Here is a 23,044-nt window from a genome sequence, read left to right on the forward strand (position 1 = left end):
AGCCCGCGCACGAAAACCAAAAGTTGAGACTATCGGGCTTGCTGTCGCAACATCGAACGACCTGATCCTCTCGAACTGTACACATATCTTGTCGCCGCAACCATGAAGTGTAAGATGCATTGAATATGTTTCTGCTGCTTTCAGATCTGACAATTCCTTCTAGTCCTAAAGGTCGGCCGTGTAGCCATCATCACTCGAGGTCGATATGCCGGCAAGAAGGTACGAATTTCACCAGGCACCAGCACAAAGGTAGTTTGGGCATGAGAGAACAGGCCGCTAATAAGTGTTTGCGCAGGTGGTCATCATTCAGCCAGTCGACTCTGGCACAAAGCAACACCCATTCTCCTACGCACTAGTTGCCGGCATTGAACGATACCCGTCGAAAGTCACCAGAAGGATGGGGAAGAAGAAGGTTGAGAAGCGATCCAAGGTCAAGCCATTTATCAAGATGGTCAACTACAATCACATCATGCCCACCCGATACACACTCGAACTCGAAGGCCTGAAGAACGTCATTTCCAACGATACATTCAAGGAAGTCAGCCAGAGGGAGGATGCGAAGAAGAACGTGAAGAAGGCACTGGAGGAGAGATATACCAGCGGCAAGAACAGATGGTTCTTCACACCTTTGCGATTTTGAGTGTTTGCATTTGGTGGAGGAAGAAGGGAATTACGAAGTCGATGTGCCGAAGCATTATCCAGCACGATTTTGTGGCATGATGACAGTCTCAAGCAGTGTCAAGAGGCAATCTTTGCCAGCTCATGCACCTTTGCGCTCGGTGTCGGCGACTGAGGTGGGATCTTTAAAGGTCAGAGAGACATGAGAAGACACAGGCATGAAGAGAAAAAAATGCTTCAATCAAGATATATTTCGTCCCGCAGTTTCCGCAGGCCTCCGAAAAGTCCTCCAGCTGGCAGACTTGGTGTACCACTTCGAGATGGCTGAGCACTATTCCGCGCAGAGTCATATTGTGGCCTCCTCGTTCGGTTGTGCGACTCTAGCTGCCGCTTGCGGTCATCCACAATTTTTGCGAAGCCATCAACAACACGATTTCGTGCCTTCTCCTCGGCTGTCCCTTTCCATACTAATGCCAGGTTCTGCCACCCCACTAATCTCTTGTTTGCAGCTTCTAGGCCCGCAATACCGCCACCCTCACTGTTCAATAGTTCGGACAGCTCTTCTCGAAACTGCCTGATGGTTGCTCGAGCTTTGTCATCTTCCGCCGAGCTAGCGACTCCCAGTTCTGGCGCCGATACTGATATCAGGGTAGATGCAACCGAAACATCTGACGGAGGGATGGGCCACTTCAGCGCGTCGCCGAAGACACGAATGACTTCCTCCAGACGTGCTTTGACATTGCCCAGCAGTCGTAGCTGCTGCATGAATTCCGGACCTTTGGTGCCTTGGACCGGTGCCGTTTCTGCATCTCCTTCATTAGGCGTAATACCACTCTCGTCTGATACCTCCTCACGCACAAACTGCTGAATGTCCTCCTGTAGAGTCTCCGACAACAAATCGAACAGACTGTTCGCGTCACTCCTCAGCACCTCAACTTCGTAAGCCAACTTGTTCCCACTCCTCAGAATCTCGTCTGTCAATGTGGTAAGATCTGTCGATGCGCGAGCATTATATGCATTCAGCCTTGACACCTGAGACTGTATGTCCGTCGACGAAGATTGTAGCTGTGATGTGCGGTTCTGCTTTACACCCTGAGAGGTCAAATTCAGACTAGGTAAGGTGTCGTTGAGGTAATCTATGGGATCAAAGTCTGCCTCCAGCAGCCTCTCTGAGATCTCGTCCCGGACTTCAGACATCCTCGCGTTGGAAAGTATTATGGCGTACTTGATCAGAAAGTATGAAAACCGTCAATAGTGCTATACTATCATGCTTGCTGTGCTCATACACTGTAGTGCGGCAACACGATTACCTCTGATATCGGAATCACTCCCACAATCGGTTTATACTGGGAAGACGTACACCAGTCAGGTTATCCTCATGCGATGACCGACGGATGTTACGCGCGTGAGTATGCTGAGTCGTTCAGGGGGGTTCTTGAGTTCCCAATGTGGTAGATCAAGATATCTCGTTCTGGAAGTCCGATTTTTCTGGAAAAGAAGGCCTACCAGGGAGACTTGCAAGACTCAATTCCTCGACGCATATGCAAGCGACTTGTACAGGTCACTTTCGAAAGATTGGACATTCTTTACCAACTTGAACACAATCATATGGAGCTAGTCCACGATAGGCATGGCCTACATTTCTGCCTGAATAATGCCTTCCCAACTTCCAACTCTTCGCGTGCGCACACTTTGGTTGTCCTTATGAGCATTAGTGCTGTGTCTGCCTGCACACGACATGCAGGTACTACGCGACCAGATCACTTCTTCCTCGCTTCCCGTGATTCAATAATGCTTGAAGTCAGATACTGCCAGTCACAGAGTTTCCTCGTCCGGTGAAATCAGGTCTGTTTAATGGTGATCCCTTCACTTGGATTACATGATTCTGCTTGACTATCTCCCCGTCACTTACACTACCACTCTTTACTTATTTCACGGTTGACACTCGTTACCACAAACAAACGACTGTCTCCAGCCTTGCCATCCCCTTGTTCTAACCACTTTTTCTTCGTGAGCACTTCGTCGTTCTTCGCATTTCCACCATCTCCTGGTACAACCGTCCAGAAGGACTGCCTCATAGAAACCGGCTCAACAACCAACCAGCTCACCAGACCCTCCTTTGACCACTTCAAACCACGAATCGCCAGCTATCAGATCACGCCAGCAACTTTCAATTGTGATTGATGATGGGTAGGCGACAATTTCGACAGGATCTGGCGACTGCGGCACAACAGCCGCCAGCTCACATAGGCAATGTGAGAACAACTGACGATGGCGAAATTAGCTTCGACTACATTTACTCTGAGTTCGGGCGACAGCGAACTGCAGCTCTTCAACTACTGGCGCTGAACGTCGACGATTACCCTCACGAAAACGAGTACATGATCTTCGCACGTGATAACGATGTCCATCCTAAAATTGTCAACTCGCTCGAACTCCTGTGCCCGATAGTCAGAAACAAGACCATCTCAGACGCTCTAGCAGAGATCTCGAACTGTTTGTATCAAGCAGTTACCAGCGGCGAATCCTCAAACCCAATTGTACTCGAGACCAGCGACGCAGAAGAGGACGACTTGGCAGACCAAGGAGATGAAGACGATGAAGAAGATGGAGCAGACGACTGGTTTGATGACGACGATGACGAGACTTTCGGCTTTACCACGACTAAGAAGCCAGGACCAGTCGCCATTGGCAGAGCTTCCATCGCTCATCTCGCAGCCGAGGACAGAAAGAAAGTTAAGGCTGATCTTCGTGAAGCGAAAGATGCAGGTTTCAGGGTTGGCGTTATTGGCGACCTGAACACATCTGGCATTGTCTCCGTCTCTATACGCATCTCGAAGCTGGGTATCTCTGAAGAGGTCACGAAAGCCTGGGGCCTGGAATTCAATCAATACTTCGTCTTGCTCATCAGATGTCAAAATGGTTATCGAAGCATCGAGAATATCAAGGAGGAATCGACACTTTCTGGCTCTACAGAAGTCCGACTGGGTCTGTGCTACAGCTACAAGCCTAATGTGAAGAGCGCCTTCGATGCTTTCAACGAGATCACGCAGAGTCAAAAGCAACAATCACAAGCCTCACAGACCACTAGCTCAAAATCGTCGTCGGATACGCTGCCTCTCTTCATCGGTGGTCCATTAAACGAACTCTTTCTCGGTCGATTTTCAAGGATTGTGAAGTTCAGAGATGTATATTCCCTTGGCTGGGCTGGCGCTGAGCAGTTGGTGCATGACACTCAAGGAGCAATTACAGACACCAACCAAATGTGGAAATACGACGCAATGAGCGACAACGAGACTGGTCGAGCTTTACCAGCAATCGTCATGGCAGACGTGATGTCGGAACAACGCCTCAAGCACTGTTCAATGCCGCTTGTGGCGATGCAATTCGCTCTACGACACTTCGTTCGATGCACAGACTTCTGCTTAGTATGCCACTGTGCGTCAAGTTCTACCTTTGAGGCATTGAAGCCATATGTGTGCTCAAATCCTCTCTGCCTGTACCAGTACATGGCATTAGGCTTTGGTCCCAGCATCGAGTGGGAGATCCTGTCTCAACCCTGCGTGGTCGACTTGCTGATCAGCTTCTGCTATGTTCAGGCTCAAGCGGGAAGATTGAAGGACTTCCCTGTTGGAATCGATCTCAAAGTGCCAATTCTACCTCAATTCAACCAGGCCAATACTGCGCCATCCGCGTATCCGGCTTACAACTATCAAAATCCGCAACCAACAGCCTCGACAGGTCACTCACCGCCACCTGAGAAAGCCTTCTCTGTGCCTTACAATGCTGGTAAACATGATCTTCTCTTCCCTTCTGACCAGGTGTCCAAGGCCCAACTACTAAGGAAGGGTGATTTCATTGTTCTCACGCATCCGGTGCACTTTAGTGGAGCCATCTATCATCGAGTTGAGGAGGTCATGGCACCAAGTGTCAGTCTGGGTCCTCCCACACATGTGAACAATATTGGCAAAGATGATTCGAAGGCAAAGCGACTCCTACAAGAAGGCTACTTCGAAGTGGATTGCTATCTGTTCTCCCACAGTTTCGACGAGATGAGCAATGATTACAAGGCTAAGGCAATAATAGCAATGCTTGATACAATTCCACCAGTCAAAGAGATGGTTCAGTACCTACAGACCCATAGTTTTGGACAAGACTCGAGCTTACGTCAATGGCGGGACCGTATATCGCCATCCGCATTGAACATCCTAAGATGGATCATCGCATCCAATCGGTCGTGCATCATGCAAGTTGACACGGTCTTAGCACCCGATGCTGTGTCCAATGCCCAGTCGAGAGAAGATCGAATCACCGGCATGAATGAATACATGCAATTCCGCTTTGCTCAGGGAGCCCCCGACAAAGAGCAGCGATTCATCGACTGTGTCAAGAAGGAGACTGAGGGCAGTCAGTATCCGACGCTGTTCGCATGGCACGGCAGTCCTCTCCACAACTGGCACTCAATCATTCGCGAAGGTCTGCACCACAACGAGACACATCACGGTCGAGCGTATGGAAACGGCGTCTACATGAGTCCTCATGCAAACACAAGTACAGGATACTCGTCTATGTACGGCCCCTATGGTAGAGGTGGGAGCGCATCTGGTTGGCAGAACAGTGAGCTCATGATCACCAGCGCTCTATCCTTGAATGAGGTCGTCAACAAGCCTGCATCATTCGTTAGCTCAAGTCCCCACTATGTCGTCGCAGAGAACGATTGGATTCAGACCCGCTACCTGCTTGTAAAGACGTCCGCCCAACACACGAAGGGCAACCGACAGGGTATGGAGACCCTCACTCAAGACCCTTCTCGCAAGCCACTTGGTGACCAGGGTACCCCCGTTGAAATCCCCATCACGGCTATTTCTAAGTCCAGACGGCCAAAGCAGGATAGCGATAAACGAGACACTTCGAGAAAGCGCAAGTCGATCAGCTCAGGCTTGCCAAATGAACCCATTGAACTTCCTGATGACGATGCTGAGAGTGTTGCCACTTTGAACGAAGATCGTGAATATCTGCTGGACGATGAGTCTCATACTGGTCACACTCCGATAGTATTGGACTCTGACACAGAAATGATGCTGTCAGAAGATGAGCTCGATGGCATCGCTTCACCCAGAAAGAAGCTGCGTCAAGAAGAAATGCCCGAGATGTTACCTGTAGTAGACGGGTTCATGTTAGACTCGTCCAAGACCGACTTCGTGCCTGGAAAGCTAGACATGTCAAACATCAAGATATTGCCGCCTCCAGATGATGCCTCCAGAGCCGCGACCAATTCGCTCCTCAAGGCTTTCAACGCATTGCTGAAGGCGCAAAGCGTGACACCGGCACACGAGCTTGGATGGTACATCAATCCTAATGGGGTCGAGAATATGTATCAGTGGATCGTTGAGCTCCACTCTTTCGACAAAGGCATCCCTCTTGCTCAAGACATGACGAAGGAAGGAATCACATCTGTCGTCCTCGAGATGCGGTTCACCAATCAATATCCGTTTGCGCCTCCCTTCGTCAGAGTAATCAAGCCACGTTTCCTACCATTCAACCAGGGCGGTGGTGGCCACGTTACCGAGGGCGGTGCCATTTGCATGGAGTTGCTCACCAACAATGGCTGGTCTGCTGTCAGCTCCATCGAGAGTGTTCTTTTGCAGATTAGACTTGCAATGAGCGAGAAGGAGAGGCCTGCTAGACTGCCAGGATATGGGGGTCACGGATATGGTCGGGGTGGTGTGTATGGCGTAGGGGAGGCGATTGAAGCGTATGAGAGAGCTTGTCGTGCTCATGGCTGGACGGTACCTCCTGCATTTGCAAGCCTGCAACGAGGTGACGGACAAGCCTCGAGAGGGTACTAGGATACCGTATTGTTGCACAATTGAGCAAGGCGCTCCGGGCAAAGCTGGGTGGGGATGGTCGGCGTTGATGTTCTTGTTATGGGTTTACGCATTGCTTTGGCGTGACCGGTGAATACCGTGATTGGGTCTGAGCACAACATGGCGCTCGAAGGCAGTGGTCAGGTCCTCGAATGAAAAGCACGGGCGTTCGGCAGACGTGTAGGCTGAGGGAACTGCATAGAATGTTACACAGACAAGTCATGGTACAGGTCAATGAGCATATTAGAAGCGAGATGAGAACGAATCCAATAGTTTGTTGCATCCTAGAAGAGTGTTATCCTGCCACGCGCATCGAAAGGAGCACGAAACGGCACGACATATCGGAAGATAACATCCGGCCGCATCCTGACTACCAAAAACGTGCTCCATACAACATGTGCATCGTCTGCGATACCACATGCGTGAACGTGGGATCGTAAGATAAGCCTGTGATACGGAGAAGGGGCCATGAAGATAGTACAATGCTTGTAGTTAGAGATGCATAAAGAGAACCCTGACTCTCGCGGATACTACGCACGCGCTTGCTTGACCTTGTGATTTGATTTTGCGCAACGTCTGCAGCAACGAAAGCTCGTTTTTTCGAAAAGGTTGTATGGCATGTGACAACGATACTAGGTAAGCGGGAACATGTGGCACACGTGGTAGACATGAGGTTCGATGGTTGTACGAGGCAATCGGGATCCGTTGAAATCGCGTGAGCCTCACTCCGGATAAGCTCTCATGAAACAGGTACAGGTATCTTTGTAGCACAGTCGAGGATAGCTAACAACGCAGTTCTTGTTCCGCGACAAAGATCATCGCGATATTCACGAGGTTCACAAGCACAAAATCTCGAGCTCAGCTTTCACATGTCAGCCTTGGCATTGCTGTTCGTCATAGCGCAGTTTCTATTTCGCCTTCACTTTATCACAAGCCAGCTCCTGCCAGGCGTCTCTTGCTGCATGAGAATGCGCGAGGAAGTCGCGGACCCTTCTTCACATGTCAGTCACGTCAAGTGCAGTAAGAGTGCCAGTGCCAGTCCCTGGTGCTTTCCTCAAACAAAGTTGAGGTCTCATCAAGATGCAGCTTCTTCCAGCTTTTTCTCATTGCTATCGTTGGCCTTACTCCTACATCCTCTTTCCTCTTTGATACACGTTTCACGAATTTCTCTACACAAGCGCACTGTCGAGATATTTGCTGAAGAATAGCGTTCTTTGTAAAACTCGAAACCATACACGAAGCAGACATGGGCGAACCATCTGTGAATGGCGATATGCCTCACTCTGCCACCCTCGACGTAAGTACTCGGCGCCCAGCTTGAGCACAGATTCTAACAGCTCCCAGCACGTCACCAAATACCCAGTCGTTAGCGACTCCATCTCCGCCTTCCAGTCGAACCCATATGGCCAGAAGTCAATCGATATCACGAACTTCGCCTACGCCCGCTTCGTCAAGCCCACGTTCCCTTACCTTGAAAAGCCAGCCGCGTATGCGAAACCCTACGTCGCTAAGGCCGATGAGATAGGCAACAACATCCTAAGCAAGATCGATGAGCGAGTGCCTATCGTCAAATCCGAGACCAGCGACATCAAGAAGACGGTGGTTGACTACGCACACTGGCCCATTAAGGTCGCCAACGACCAGAAAGACTACGTGATCGGCACATACAGCGACGAGTACAAGAAGGCTGGCGGTGACGGTGTCGTTGCTGGTAGCAAGGCACTTGTCAGCGGCAGCTTTCTCATCACTAGTGATTGGCTCTCCTACTTTGCAAGCTTACTCCAGAAGAGTAAGCAAGAAGCAAAGAGTAAGGCGGGCGAGACTAAGTCTCAGGCACAGGAGGGTGCTGAAGCTGCTAAGGAGAAGACGAACGAGAAGACGAGCAACTAGGAGGTTGGCTCGTCGAGGACTAACGAAGCTGGATCCAAGAGTCCAGGCATACAAAAGCCCAGAAGATCCTGCCTCAAGAAGAGCAATGCTGGAAGCAAGGCTTGGTGAAGCGACAAGTCGGATGCATTTGTTCGCTTTACTAATGTCATGAAGTACAGAGTAACCGAGAGCTTATGTACATCATTACGAGTTGCATAGATGGCGCGCAACTCCCACTGCAAGGATACCAATTTGAGATCTTGGGGAGGTTCAAGGTTCGGATGGAGGATCGGGAGTTGCCAGTTGCTTTAGCATAGATTTGATGATTATTTGCATAGACAACAAGAAGACATTCTTATCAAATCTGCACAAAGACTGCCAGTGCGCATGAGATGAAAGGACGGAGTTGTCAAATCTCGAGTCGGTCATTCTGAGGTTGTGACGCTTACAAGACATCTCTCCCCTACCTACATTTCTGCTTGCCTATTCTTGAACCGTCTCTATCAATAAAGCCCTGATCGAACATCTATATGTCCTGCAGCTACCTTCCGCGTCGCTTCATAGTCCTCTGGCCAACCGAGCATTACCGATGCATCTTGCTGCGATACGTGACGCGTCGTGGAGACAATTTTGGTCGCTGTTTCTCCAAGACAAGACCAAGAGCTTCAGCCACAATAGTTGACCTGCTCGGGTTGAAACTTGGCATGCTTGCATCATCATATATTGGTGTCGAAGAATCACAATGAGACAGGCTAATGTTACTCGTATCTCATTGACTTAAGCCTTCTACTGCGGTAAGACCACTCGTGTCACTATCGAAGAACTTTGAGACAGCGACATAAGACTACTACACACTATATCAGAGCACCGAGTTCCAAAGTCTCAACTCAGCTAGTATTCTTGAATCTCACTTGAACAGATATATTATACCATACTATAGAGCGAAACACTACATCCCACCAAGCCTTACTACAACCACAATGTCGAACCGACCCATAGCAAATCATGACACCCCGGACCCCTGGCTCCTAGCTAGCCCCCTCCAACCAGACCTCTTCTACCTAACCTTCACCCTCGGCAACCGGATAGAGATCTGGTCCAGCCCAAACATGGAAGACTTCACCGATCAGAACCCGCATCTTAAGAAGAGCACCATCTGGCAACCAGCCGGTGGCAGTCCCTGGTCCGCCGACATCTGGGCACCAGAACTCCACTTTCTATTCGGAAACTGGTATATCTACGCTGCTGGCGCACAGCCAGGTCAGGGTAATCCATCTCATCGGACGATTGTGCTGCGGAACACGAATCCTACGCGGGATCCGATGGATAGGGCCTCCTGGGTGTTTGAGGGGCCGCTGAGGGGGTTACCGACTCACCAGTGGAGTATTGATGCGACTGTGTTTAGTCCTGATCCGGGTCTCAGTAGTAACATGGCTGAGAGGCAGGGCGGGTACCCGGATGAGCAGCGACGGTGGTATATTTGCTACTCTGGTTGGCCGCTGGGAGATAATAGTGATACTCAGCAGGATCTGTTTCTGGCGAGGATGAGGAGGCCGACGGAGGCGGATGAAAGGAGTTTGGTTTGTGTTAGTAAGGCGGAGATCGAATGGGAGAGGCCTGATGGGGGACGAAGAGGTGTCAATGAGGGGCCGAGCTGGGTTGACTTTGGGAGGGGTGGGTGGAAGGGGATCGTGTACTCGGGACATGGGAGTTGGACGTGTGAGTATAAACTTGGGCTACTGCAGTTTGTGGGTGGGCCGCAGGATGATCTTTGTAATGAGAGATTGTGGAGGAAGAGGAGGACGCCGCTGCTGGTGAGCGATAGGAAGATGGGTGGGCCGTTTGGGCCTGGTCATGCGTCGTTTGTGGCGAGTCCAAATGGTGATGGACAGGTGTTTTGTGTGTATCATGGCACGGAGAGAGATGATGAAGGGTGGAGGAATAGGAAGGGCAGGGTGATATGCATGTCCCAGGACTGCTTTCATGAGCATGCGAGGACGATGTGTTGCGCTTATAGTATATGCGGGCCCGTCCAGAACAATCATGGGGTGTTTCCTGGTCAGCCTATGCAGGGAAATCAGAGTTATGGGCAAGGCCACTACCCCGGACAGAATCAAAGTGTGCATCCTGGGCAGGTACCCGGGGGTCACGGACAGCATGGTGGGAAACCTGCAGGGAGCAGCTTTGATAAGTATGCCGGCGAGCTCGAGAAGAGGATACCAGCTCAGTATCAGGGGTATTTCAACAAGGCGAAGAAGTTCTTGAATAAGTAGAGATGGCCAGGAGCTTTGCTGAGGTCGGAGGATTATATGATGATCCTGTACATCTTCACCAACACGACATCAACGATAAAGAACATGTACCACCCGACTGTATAGCGCCCAGCGGCGCATCAAGCCCCCTTAAGGAACTTGACATGGCGTGGTGTTTTCTGCTATTTTGTCATTGCTATCTGAGCATATATGATCTGCCACAACTGCTAAGTTTGCTGAAGCAAGAGTCTATCGTGATGCACAAAGAGTGGTAGGCGTAGTAAGATTGTGGAAGGGGCTAATCGTATGCTGACTCCGTATCGATAGCCATGTCCTGCCTACCTAGGCAGTTTTATGCTTGAGAACAGGTGAGCGGGCCGGCAGGACGGTGCAACGGACTTGAGCGCCGGAGCTACGGCGAGAAGAGCTTGGCTGTCAGTCGGCCTAGAACGGCTGTCATTGGCTATACGTCACACGAACTGCCCCTCTCTGCTCCGGTACCTCGGCGCTGATTTGGCAGGCCTTTCCGATTCTTGGTTGAGTAAGGAAATCGATAACTTCTCCGCATGCTCAAAACCCTCGGATACCCGAGCTCGCACATCATAGCATCGACCGCAGCTATTTTGCAGCTTAGACGCGCCTGGACTGTTGGTATCGAGGCTTTATTTCGCAACAGGTGTTGTGCCTTCTAGTCCTGCAATACCACAGCTCTTTTCTCATCATGGCAGCTCGACGAGCACTGCTGCGTACGATCCCCACACTTACAACAAGAAGAGCTACACCACAACTCACACGCATAATACCGAGAATGTCAAACGAGACAGCAAGTAGACGGCTGTATGCCACGACCTCGCATATGCAAGCACAGGCACAAGCAGCGGGCGTATCAACAGCAGACTACCCTATGAACCACGAAGCACTTTCGAATCCGCCCGACACAGCAAACTTCATCGACAACCAGTTTGTGCCCTCCCAGGCCTCGCAATGGATCGACCTTCATGACCCCGCTACAAACAACCTCGTTACCCGAGTTCCGCAGAGCACAGATGAAGAGCTGAAGGCTGCAGTCGCATCTGCAGAAAAAGCCTTCCCAACATGGAAAGCAACAAGCATAATGCACAAGCAACAAATCATGTTTAAGCTTGCCTCCCTGGTACGAGACAACATGGACAGACTAGCCGCAAGCATCACCCTCGAACAGGGCAAGACCTTCGCCGACGCAAAAGGTGACGTCCTCCGAGGCCTCCAGGTCGTCGAGACAGCCTGCGGTATCACAACCCAGCTCACAGGTGAAGTCATCGAGGTCGCAAAGGACATGGAGACCCGCTCATATCGTGAGCCCCTCGGTGTCGTGGCCGCAATCTGCCCATTCAACTTCCCTGCTATGATTCCGCTTTGGTCCATCCCACTCGCAACTGTGACAGGAAACACACTCATCCTCAAGCCCTCAGAGCGCGATCCAGGCGCCGCCATGATCCTTGCTGAGCTGTGCAAGAAGGCCGGCTTCCCAGATGGTGTCATAAATATCGTCCACGGCAGCGCAAAGACCGTTGACTTCATTATTGACGAGCCAGCCATCAGGGCTATCTCATTCGTCGGCAGCAACAAGGCCGGAGAATATATCTTCACCCGTGGCTCAGCACAAGGCAAGCGAGTCCAGGCTAACCTGGGCGCAAAGAACCACGCTGCCATTCTGCCAGATGCGAACAAGAACCAAGCGCTCAACAGTATTTCTGGCGCTGCATTCGGTGCCGCTGGTCAAAGGTGCATGGCGCTGTCCGCTGCCGTCATGGTCGGCGACACCAAGGAGTGGCTGCCTGAACTTGCTGAGCGAGCAAAGGCCCTCAAGATCAACGGTGGTTTCGAGGCCGATGCTGACCTTGGTCCATTGATCAGCCCGCAGAGCAAGAAGCGGGTTGAGGATCTCATCGCCAGCGCTGAGCAGGAGGGTGCTACTATTCTGCTTGATGGAAGAGGCATGAAGCCGGAGAAGTATCCAAACGGAAACTGGGTATGTCCCGATCACACCCTTTCTCAGATATTTACTAACACAGCGCCCAGGTCGGCCCAACCATAATCACCAACGTAAAACCCCACATGAAATGCTACACCGAAGAGATCTTCGGCCCAGTTCTCGTCTGCCTAAACGTCGAAACAATCGACGAAGCCATCGACATCATCAACGCCAACGAATACGGCAACGGCGCCGCGATCTTCACTCGGTCCGGCGCAACCGCAACGCGCTTCCAGAAGGAGATGGAGGCTGGTCAGCTGGGTATCAATGTGCCCATCCCGGTCCCACTACCCATGTTCAGCTTCACGGGAAACAAGAAGAGTGTGGCTGGTACCGGTGCGGCCAACTTCTATGGAAAAGATGGGTTGAGGTTCTACACGCAGTGGAAGACTGTTACTAGTCTTTGGAGGGCGGAGGATGCGATTAGTACGAAGAGTGATGTTGCTATGCCGAGGTTGGAGTAGAGGGTGGAAAGCAAAATGTCAGGTAAATGTGCCAAAGTAGTAACTTAAGCGTCGTGGTACAGGTAGGAAGGAAAAGTATCAGGATATTCTGCGAGGCTCTATAGTATGAGATTTGTACCTTTTGTATATGCGAGGTTGAATCGATGGTTGCACGCGTTGCCCAAATGTTTTATACTTTCGCTCTTTGTGCCTTCTCCTTGTAACGTGTATCTAGTGGGTAGCACTAAGAGTCCTGATGCTAATCGTTTCGAGCGCTGGGAAGCAGGTACGACCGAGCGCATCCACGTGACAAAGCGCTAGCTTATCATGGATTAGAGCATTCCTGCCTCGACACGACTTCAGCTCTTTCGTGTCCTTCGATTCACTTTCGCTCTTCTTATGCAGCATTCGCCTCGACTATCAGATTGAGTCGTTGTCGTTGGGCTTGAAGGGTCTACCTTTCGAGCTGACGTTCTTCGAATTTATAGATACGTGCTATGCGTATTCTGCGTCGCTCGGTTTACAAAATTTGTCCTACTTACTGCAGGGCGTGTTAGTAAAACGATCACCGACTCGCCACAGCGACTTTTACGATGAATTGGAGCAGTTAAATCTTCTACGAGCAAAGAATCTGGCTTTCAATACATAAGGTCTTCCTATGCTCGGTATGAGGACAAGACGGTAAGGGTAGGTTGATAGGAAAAATGCGAGTGAGTGTGATGGCAGAAGATTACAGAGAGTGTGGTGATGACACAAGATCAAAGAGTAAGGTGTAAGGAGCGATGGCTAGAAACGAGAGGAACAGTCGAAGGTGAGGTGGTGGAGGAAGGAGAGGAAGTGTGCTAGGGCGATAGTGGTGATACGGAAACAAGGTGAGGTGGTGGAGGAAGGACAGGAAGCGTGCCAGTGTAGTAGTGATAACGCCGAAACAAGGTGAGGAGTGAGTGCTTTGAGGGAGACCCCGAAGAATCTGACTTACCGTGCAATTAACTATCTAGGACCTGATCACACTCCGAGTCGAACCCAAGTTGGGAGGACTTGGACAAAGGCATTCTCTTCACAGAGGTTCTCAAGCCAACCCAAATTCACAGGCACGTCCAAGCGAACCTACAGAGCCCACCCTGTAGATTCCATTTAGGCACACAACTTAAGGAGACCCTAAGCGAGACGCCAACTTGCACCTCACTCCACCAGAGGCAGCGTTCTTCTCGGAGTATGATCATTTCAGAGAACAAACTATGGTTGTCGATATAAGACACGATGTGCACCTGGCGCAAACCGCATCTAAGCGACGCCCCGATCGGGAATGAGGTTTGACACGCCTCAGTACGGCCCGTGTCAAAGGTCGGCTCAAGTGACGAATGTGCTTGCACCAATACCTCGAATGTGTCGATACGAGCTGGAGGAACACGACACAAAAGCTACAAACAAATAAACGCCGCCTACTTGCACTACTTTCAGCAATTCGCCACCAAGGCTGGGAGCCAAAATGGTCACTTTACTGCGATTCCCATTTCTCTAAACATCTGCAACTCGCTCACTTGCCTTGATGTGAAGTCTTTATCTGGTTCTCTCGCCAGAAACAAGGTTGCATGAGAGGCAAAATGGGGAAATGCGATCGTGACCAACCGCGTCCGAAGCGGCGCCTGAGCGCTAACAGTGAGGAAGATGTGAGCAAACGTTTGCGACGGGGAGCAAGATCCAAGACAACCTTGCAGACGATGAAGGCTTACCAGAAACGGCTTCACAAGAGGCGACTCTCCTCAAGCAGCGACTCGATCACACCAAGACTACCAAGCAGTTTGCCGACAGCAATGCACAAGTCGTAGACGCGACTCAGGCGGGCATGTTGGAAGCTTCCTCTATTGTCAAAGATCTATTGGCCGACGCACAGCATGCGCCTTCTCCTCAAGACTCAGCTACCAAGACGCAGCCCACGATCTCAAGAGACATCATCGTTCTAGACGATGATGCAAGCGGTTTGACACGTGAAACAGGAATCGAGGTAGACGACGACGATGAGGTTGACGGTACCACTCGTGGTCAAGGTCCACAACACGGTCATCTAGCATCTACAACAGGTGCTGTCAGAACGACAGACCGTCTCATAGGCACACAAAACGTTCAAGGCTCATCAAGTGACCTGCCAAGCGGCGGAGGTATGTGATTGCGCCTGTCTACCATCTTTTCTTCGATTGACTGACCATACACATAGTTGCGCCCATTGTAGCCGAACCCGTCAGTGCCGAAGCGCCGCAGCAAGTCGCTGAATCCCAGCCGGAGGAATATGATGAGTCCGATTTATCAGACAGCTCCGACGACGAGTACGACTCAGAAGACGACGACATAGTCAAACTCATGGCCAAAAATGCACCATTTGAGACATACAAGGATAGCGTCACGAATAACCCCGTTACCATACCTCGCCTATTTGGAGTGCCCAGACCGATGTCCTCGACGTCCACTGAAACCTGGATATCTATCGGAGATGAACCCTTGGGTCTTGGCCATAATCGGCTGCGCACTGGTTATATCGGCACGACTCGCTTCTTTGACAGTATCGACGGCTCTGGATCCTTCTCAGCTGACTTGATCGAGATAGCTCCTCCTAATTATGCCGCTCTTCTCTCGGGTAAGCTACAGGCTGAAAAGCGTTCTTCGAAACCAAGAACGCATCGTGTACCTGGGTCCCGCCGCAAGGGTAGACGTACGGTGGTTTTCCGATTGATTCGCAAGAAGCGCTCGCCAGGAGACTTGGTGCTGTATGAGAACAGCAGCCACAGCGACCAGCCTGTTCCTCGTTGCTGGTCAGAAGAGCCAAGAGTGCCACCACCGTCTCCTCCGCGATTCACAGCAGACAGCTCGTCATTATCCCACCAAGACAGTGATAGCGAGCCTACTCTCCAGTCTGGCGGTAACCTCGAGGAACACTCTGATGAAGACGTGTCGCCAGATCTCGAGGAAAACTCAGATCCAAGTCACATCTCATTGACTGACGACGAAATCACGCACAGCGCTCCCGAGCAGGTTGCGACTGTGCAGCCCATCAACAAAGGGTCTGGCCTCGGTGTAATAAATGACGATGTCTCCACTGCCGAAGACTCCTCTACCGTTCCACCACCTCTTGTGCCTGAGCGGGATATCCCTCATAAACCAGTGTCACTTGCGACATCCTCTCCACAGGGCTCTAGCAGTTCTATTCCAGTCGTACCTACAGAGTCATTGCACTCGAGTAGACCAGGGCCAGTCCGAGGTAATATTTGGCACATGCCGCAGGTTACACCCGCTACACTACCTCCTACTTCCGGACGGCTCAAGGAGCTTCAGCTGGATGCATCCCGGGCTGCAGCTGCAGCTCTTGATCAACTCAACTTCAAGTCTACTGACCAACATAACCAAGCAAACCCGAGACAACGTGTCAGCGATAGAGAAACTCCCAAATCGGCAACAACGAAAAAGTCCGGCAAATCAGTCGCTTCCAAAACAGCCACGAAACAGGCCACTACTAAAAAAGCAACTCATCCTGCACGAAAAGGACCGGCCACGAAAGCGTCCAAGCCTCGACAGGCTAAGAAGAAAATAACGAGCCCCAACAAGGTCAGCAAACCGCCTGTACCGAGCAGCTCGAAGGAAGAAGTTCACCGATCTCGCCGATCAACATCGCCAATGTGGTATGATGATGAGTACTTGTTACAGAAGAGTCGCAGAAATAAGATACTGGAGGACAAAAGAAGAATGGAGGACGAAATAGAAACAGCCCGTGGTATTCAGGGCGTGAACGTCTTCTACATGTCTGACATAAGTGAGGACGAGGATACGGGTGCAGCTCCGTCTGGTGACTCGAACGATCAGCACGATCGTCCCGATCGGGCTGTAACACCGCCGTCTCCTACCATCTCCAACTTCTCAGTCGATATCCACGCCGAAGGAAGCAACGAAGACTCTCAGATAGGCGCAGCTTATGAGAAGCTACCATATCAAAACAACACAGTCACAGCCACAGCGCCAGAACTGACCATGAATGAGAACAAGCCTGCAACACAACAACTTCACAATGGTGCAGCATATCAGGGCGAATTGAACGTCAACCAAGTTCAGGAACAGCGATCTGAGAACATTCCGAGCGAGGTCCCCACCCTTCAGCTGTCAAGAGCAATGGGTAGCGATTCAGCGCATGATATCCAACCCAGTCAAGCTGAAGCAGGATCGCGGCTTCCAGCAGTCGGATTGCCCTCCTCTGTCAACAAGCCTTTGGGTCTAGCGCAACAGACGAGTAGAATGCTCCCACCCAACGGCTTCGCGATCTAACAGAACCCAGTTGCTACCACGTCTCAACCACTTCCACCACCTGCGCCGATCACCCCAAGCATTCGATTCCAATTCTTCCCCAGAGGCAAGAAGAATATCTGTCATAGTGCTCCCATCGACGAACTTACCAACATCATCACCCTTTGCGTGCGGGCAAGGTGATATGGGGCTCGCGTCAAGGACTCCACTGAGGTGAAGCTCGCGCTCTTTGTAGGCCCTGAGGACCGTGCACGTGTGACTGCCAATCCATGTATCGATCATTATGGCCAGGGGATTTTGGACAAGTTCCTGGAGAGGTGTCGAAAACTTGTTCGCAAGGAAGGAAAACGTGGTGTCATTGAGGTGAGAGGCTGAATGGATGGAGGTAGTTGTAGGGAGTTGTTAGGTGGTTCATTTGTGGTGTCAAAAGGGTGAGAGGCTCAGGGAGTCTCAAAGTGTTCGGATGAGACTTGTCAGATTCGATTGAGCGATGATATATCCAGCCTGGCTGGGTACTTGTTAGGAGCGAGATACTTTGCGGTGAACACAGATGCTTCTGAAGGGTGGTGAGTAGACATAAAGAAGTGGATGAGCTGTCATACGCTGGTCAGGTAGGCAGTGCTGTATATTTGTTTGGCGATTTTCGTGATATCGCAGAATTGCACTGGTGCTCTTGCATCGTGGTATTTTCACTGACGGGTCTTTCCTCAGCGTGAAAATGTGCTATCAACGAAGGAGCGTCATGCCACAAGTCGAGTGTCGTCGACGCTATCGTCGGGCTGGAATAGAGTTGATTCGGGTTCATGAACCTTGCCATCGGCCAGATCTATTTGTGGCCAGGCAAAGCATCAACAACGATATTCAGTTCCTTGACGGACGTCGGAAAGCCTATGTAGCCAACAGATGCTGACCGGGAGTCATCATTATGAGATATCGAAGAAGTCGCGAGAAGTGTTGGATTTGTAATGTCTGGCTCTATGGCTAGACACTGTCTTGTAGCACCAACCCTCTGTTCGCTTGCAAGTCTCGCCCATTGTATCAATACTCCACCAACCCAGACTGAGGGCATGGACAATCCTACCATTAAAGCAACGGAAGTATTAAAGCAACGAAAGTAGAATCAACATCGAATTGGGACGGTCCAGTTCCTGTTCGCCCTCATCTTCCCAGAACCCTTGACAGTTTTCCTGAACGACCTCAAAGTACTTCTGCCCTGCTTCTGACACCACCTTACATATTCGACTACCAAGATCTCCGTACCGAGAAGGAATCCTCTTCCAGATGAAACTCCGTCTTTCAACTGGGATCAGTAGATATCTGGGACGACATCGATCCGAATCTGGCCAGCTCCATAAGGCATACGGCTGACTGTTCTATGCCAATTATCGAACGTTGCTTGGTCGTTCTTGAACGCAATGCACGTTCGATTGACCGACAGATCGTGTGGCTCTGGCACCAACATTGCTAGAGTTCTGGCCTCACTAGTCACAATATTGGCTTGCACGGCAGGCCCGAAGAGGTAAGTGATCTTCGTGCATCGTTCAAGAGGCTGGATGTAGCGGCTGGAGCTTGCGACATCCTTTTTGAAGACAAATACAAACCGGCCTGCAAGGGACCGAGCCGCTTGCTGGGATTGGACTGACGAGGGAATGCTAGTGTTTGCTACGAGACTTGGTGGTGGTTTTGCCTGAATGAGCTGCAACTGAGTGTTGGCATTGATCGCCGGTCGCGACAAAATCGACGACAAGTGTTTAGCGGCGGTGTCTCCGGGGTGTCTGTAGTCACTTGTGATACTGTGTTGAGGTGAGCTCGAGGTGATCATTGATTGCTAACCTTTCAATGGGATCCACTGAGGAGCAAAGACAGATGGCCGCCTCGCAGGATTCGCGATTTGAAAGTTGACATCTGATACTCGTGCAGCCGATTGTTGTCTAGTTCGGGAAGAGTTCATAGAGCTCTTGACCTGTGCTTCGAAGTCCTTCTGTTTCTGCTCAGTCTGTTCAAGTCGTGCTTCGAGGCCCGTGATTCTGCGGTCCTTCTCAGCGAGTTGTTCCTCCTGTTCCTTGATTTTACCAGCAAGCTCTTGTTTCAAGGCAGTGATATCATTGTTTGCATCAGCAACACCTCTGTGGATGCGATCATAGTATCCCGCAGTGTTTCTGCCAAGTTGTACCGGGGCCCCAACGATACCAGGTAGAACATTTCTGCGGCCCTCAAGAGCAGACATCTTTCTTGAGACAGCATAGTTCGCATCTTGCGAGCTCTTCATTTTCAAATCTGTCGCCGTCTTGTAACGCTCGAAATCACGCGAGATACCCTCAGGGCCAAAGGGACCAATTGAAAGGCGAGAGGGAACTGGACGGGTCGGGCCAACAGCACGTCCTGTCGGGTATCGCTGTTCAGTCCACTGAGTAGCACGCTGAAGCCCATGCTGGCCGTTCGCCATCAGAACACTCGTGCTGCTGACGCGAGATGCAGGTCCTGCCTCTGTCGGCTTCGCCACAGCGTCATCTGTCAGGCCAATAAACCGATAGCCTATACGCTTTCGTATCTCAGCCGTAATATGGTCACTTCGAGTGTTTGAGGAATGCTGCGGATTTGCCGTGACGCTTTCGCTGCGCTCCGTATTGCTAGAAGCGGCATTCTCACCCTCGTCGCTGAGTAGTGAAGTCTCGAATCTGTCCAACCCTTCGGTGCCAAGATCAGCTTGCTCATCCTCCGAGTCTTCGCCCCGCTCAAGGTACGGGGATACTCCCCGCTCTTGCTCCTGCTTGATGTGGACAGACTCAGCGTCGCTTTCCGGTAACTCATCATCATGCTCATCCTGGATAGAACCTTCAATTCTTGCGGACAAAGAATCTGGGCTCACAGTATTCTGTCGCACCTCGACTGACGTAACACCCTTGGCCTCAGTCAGCTGATCTGGTGGTTCGGTTTGTACATCTTGCGTCAGACTGTCGGCATCGGCATGAGCATCACTGGCGACGGGTGATGGCTCTCCTGAACTCAGAGCTACACTCTTACTAGCGTCTCGAGAGCCAACGTGTGGATTGGCTTCGCTGTCACTGTGAAGACCATGTATATCGTGGTCTCTGGTGGGTGGTTCAGTTTCGGTAAGTGTGTCTGAGGTTGGAGGGACAGCAGCTGATGCGTCAGGGCCGTGTGCCAGTCCATTGTTCGTAAGGTATGCAGCATTTGGACTGTTGTCGTTTGATATGTTGGGATCATTGACGTTTCTGAGACCGCTGGTAGTAGGACTTGCCACCGAACCATCAGCGACATTGCTCGTGGACACTTCTGTTGGTTCGGCTGGCTCTGCTCCATTGCCAAAGTATTCAGCAATGACTTCATAGCCGCCGTTCCTCGCCACCAATCGCAATGCAGCCACAGTATTCAAGCCTCCTTCAGTTTTCTCGACGTCTTCAATTCGTTTCGGGACCCATCTGTCTACGTAACTCAAATCCAGGATGGTAGCCTTGTAACGTATAAGATCGTTTGGGACGAAGCCAGAACGAAGACGATTTCGACCTATCTTGAAGAGTCGTTCACCGGAGTCATGAACCTTGCATCCTCGTGCAGGGACCATGCAATACCCAAGCTTGGACAAGATAGGCGTGACAGCTCTGGCCATTTCGTACGATGCTGGCTGGTAAGATCCTGCGGCCGTTGGCAGACCACCGAATCTTATGAGCATATCAGCCTCATGTCGTAGGTCAGCTTCCTTCGCTTGAGCATCGATCACACCCTTCTTCGACATGATGGTTTCAAGATCTTCATCCTCTGACTCGGAGTCGTCGCTTTCGTCACTTTCGTCGTCGCTTAAGCTTTCGTATTCATCGTCTGAGCCTGCGGCGTGTTAGTTGTCGTCTTTTACTCGGACACAATGTACCACCATTGAATGAAGTCAGGTCAGCGGCCTCAGACTGATTTCCGTTAGCTGTCGACCCCAAGGTCTCGTCACATGCGGCCAGGGGACGTGCGCCAAAGGCAGTAGTGGGTAGCAGACTCTGAGGCAGCGTGGGAGGACTCAACGGTGGTGTGGCACAGCGCTCGTGATCTACCAGCTCTGTCTCCTGTCTACGCCGCTTTGGGGGCCGCTGTTTTGGCTTCTGCGATTTGGGTATAGATTGAGTTGGATCAGAAGGACTGCTTGTCTCCTCACTGCGGAGACGCTTGGCGCCATCATCTTGCGGGCTTTCGCTAGCACGACGCTTTTGCGCAGGCGCTGAATTAGGCCGAAGCATGACGACAAGAGGTGTTGAGCGTACTGAAATATGGGAAACGAAGTTGACAGCGCCACAACTTGCGCAAGAGGGTTTGTGGAGAGGATGTCGAAGAATGTCGAAGTGGGACAGCCTTGTCGAGGATGAGGTTCGCAGATCATTGAAAGGAGCTAGCTTGTTTGCGAAGGATTGTCAGTGACCGATATCACTGATAGGCACTTCGGAGTGAGAGCATTGATGAGGCAGCCCATGGTGATAACTGTCACTCAATTCCAGACCCAAACCACATAGGCAGTGATAATCTCAACTACCACTGGCTAGTACTGCAACTCAACGCACCAACAAGCGTTCCCAATGACCTACTTATGATTCAATACAGCCAAAAGTCTCTCAATAGGTCACACTCGTAGAAGAATATTGCCTCTTGGCGAGGCCTATGTCGACGCTCGTCTTTGGAGGAATTGCTGGCCACAGTTCCGACTAAAGGCGTAGCCTGATGCGATCTGGAATGGTTCATCCTAGCGGATCGGCTTGAGTGATTCGTTCACAAGCGATGTGGTACAAAACGTTTAAAGACCTGTGCCATTTAGCTTTCAAGTACAGCGACATGAGTTCGACTCCGGGTGTGATCATCTGAAAATACTGCGCACGTACAATTGTCAATAAAGTTAAGTTCCTGAGATCTCTCCCTTACCTGCCTTGCACACACGATACCCTCCTCGAAATTCTGTCCTATCACCACAGTCGCTCCAAGCGTTAGTCATGAAATCCTTCCAATCCAATATGAAATCTTCATTTTTTGCAAATTCTGGGAGCCGATTCGTTCTCGTTGCTCCAACTTCATTCTTCATTGTACTTGCCTACTACTCACGATGCCACATATGTCTTCCGCTAGCGAGGCAACATATCTGCAGAAGTCTCGCGATGTGACATAACGGCTGATATGGTGCATGGACACCGATTGCCCTTGCAGCTCGATCGCTAGACTCGAGTCATACTCAGCAAGGTCTATCCCTTCCGACGAACAGATGTGGTCCAGCTGGAATCAAGAAGGATATTGCATCTTCAGACAAGACATGCGTCTTGGCTAGTACCATACCAGGTGTGAATGGACGTTCACGTGTACAGTAATCTGGCAAAAGCAGATATTCGGCATCGTAGCTTGACATTTGAGATTTCTGAGGTGGTTCGACGTAACAACGTGAAAGTGAATTGAAAGAAGTTGAGTTGTCTCGGCGCGGAAGATGAGCTCAGAAAACACACTAAGCTGATTACGGCATCTAAGTCGTCACGTGAATACGCTTCCTCAGGATCACTTTTCTAGTGTAGTCTTGCCTTCGAGACTATTGACGTGCTGCCATGTAGCTTACCGGGAGCAGATTGCATGAAGGTCCAGGTATTGTACAATATGATCAAGCTACAGTCGCTACTGCCTCCACGATTCCCAAGTGGACAAGAATTCAGCATCTGT

At 50.9% G+C, this 23,044-nt stretch overlaps 7 protein-coding genes across 7 annotated transcripts; 5 read left to right on the plus strand and 2 right to left on the minus strand.

Annotated features, from left to right (window-relative positions):
- Window positions 1-102: 102 nt before the first annotated feature.
- Window positions 103-640, plus strand: RPL27B (60S ribosomal protein L27B; the record flags this gene model as incomplete). Its single annotated transcript, XM_064878790.1, has 3 exons — window positions 103-109; window positions 164-219; window positions 296-640. The coding sequence occupies 3 exons, from the start codon at window positions 103-105 to the stop codon at window positions 638-640; spliced, it is 408 nt and encodes a 135-aa protein (XP_064725484.1).
- Window positions 641-855: 215 nt separating this feature from the next.
- PMZ80_010402 (uncharacterized protein) lies at window positions 856-1,815 on the minus strand (the record flags this gene model as incomplete). The annotated part of the gene is made up of 1 exon (XM_064878791.1): window positions 856-1,815. One exon carries the CDS (start codon window positions 1,813-1,815, stop codon window positions 856-858), a length of 960 nt encoding a protein of 319 aa, XP_064725485.1.
- Window positions 1,816-2,804: 989 nt separating this feature from the next.
- On the plus strand, window positions 2,805-6,467 carry PMZ80_010403 (uncharacterized protein; the record flags this gene model as incomplete). The annotated part of the gene is made up of 1 exon (XM_064878792.1): window positions 2,805-6,467. One exon carries the CDS (start codon window positions 2,805-2,807, stop codon window positions 6,465-6,467), a length of 3,663 nt encoding a protein of 1,220 aa, XP_064725486.1.
- Window positions 6,468-7,731: 1,264 nt separating this feature from the next.
- Window positions 7,732-8,375, plus strand: PMZ80_010404 (uncharacterized protein; the record flags this gene model as incomplete). Its single annotated transcript, XM_064878793.1, has 2 exons — window positions 7,732-7,782; window positions 7,830-8,375. The coding sequence occupies 2 exons, from the start codon at window positions 7,732-7,734 to the stop codon at window positions 8,373-8,375; spliced, it is 597 nt and encodes a 198-aa protein (XP_064725487.1).
- A 959-nt stretch (window positions 8,376-9,334) lies between these two features.
- PMZ80_010405 (uncharacterized protein) lies at window positions 9,335-10,627 on the plus strand (the record flags this gene model as incomplete). Its single annotated transcript, XM_064878794.1, has 1 exon — window positions 9,335-10,627. The coding sequence occupies one exon, from the start codon at window positions 9,335-9,337 to the stop codon at window positions 10,625-10,627; it is 1,293 nt and encodes a 430-aa protein (XP_064725488.1).
- Window positions 10,628-11,327: 700 nt separating this feature from the next.
- On the plus strand, window positions 11,328-17,371 carry ALD6 (aldehyde dehydrogenase (NADP(+)) ald6; the record flags this gene model as incomplete). The annotated part of the gene is made up of 4 exons (XM_064878795.1): window positions 11,328-12,617; window positions 12,668-13,074; window positions 14,732-15,222; window positions 15,279-17,371. The coding sequence occupies 4 exons, from the start codon at window positions 11,328-11,330 to the stop codon at window positions 17,369-17,371; spliced, it is 4,281 nt and encodes a 1,426-aa protein (XP_064725489.1).
- A 1,807-nt stretch (window positions 17,372-19,178) lies between these two features.
- Window positions 19,179-21,594, minus strand: PMZ80_010407 (uncharacterized protein; the record flags this gene model as incomplete). Its single annotated transcript, XM_064878796.1, has 2 exons — window positions 19,179-21,196; window positions 21,240-21,594. The coding sequence occupies 2 exons, from the start codon at window positions 21,592-21,594 to the stop codon at window positions 19,179-19,181; spliced, it is 2,373 nt and encodes a 790-aa protein (XP_064725490.1).
- Between the last annotated feature and the right edge of the window lie 1,450 nt (window positions 21,595-23,044).

The sequence above is a fragment of the Knufia obscura genome (genome assembly GCF_036327395.1).
Source record: "Knufia obscura strain CCFEE 5817 isolate CBS 148926 chromosome Unknown scaffold_17, whole genome shotgun sequence".
NCBI classification, from domain to species: domain Eukaryota; kingdom Fungi; phylum Ascomycota; class Eurotiomycetes; order Chaetothyriales; family Trichomeriaceae; genus Knufia; species Knufia obscura.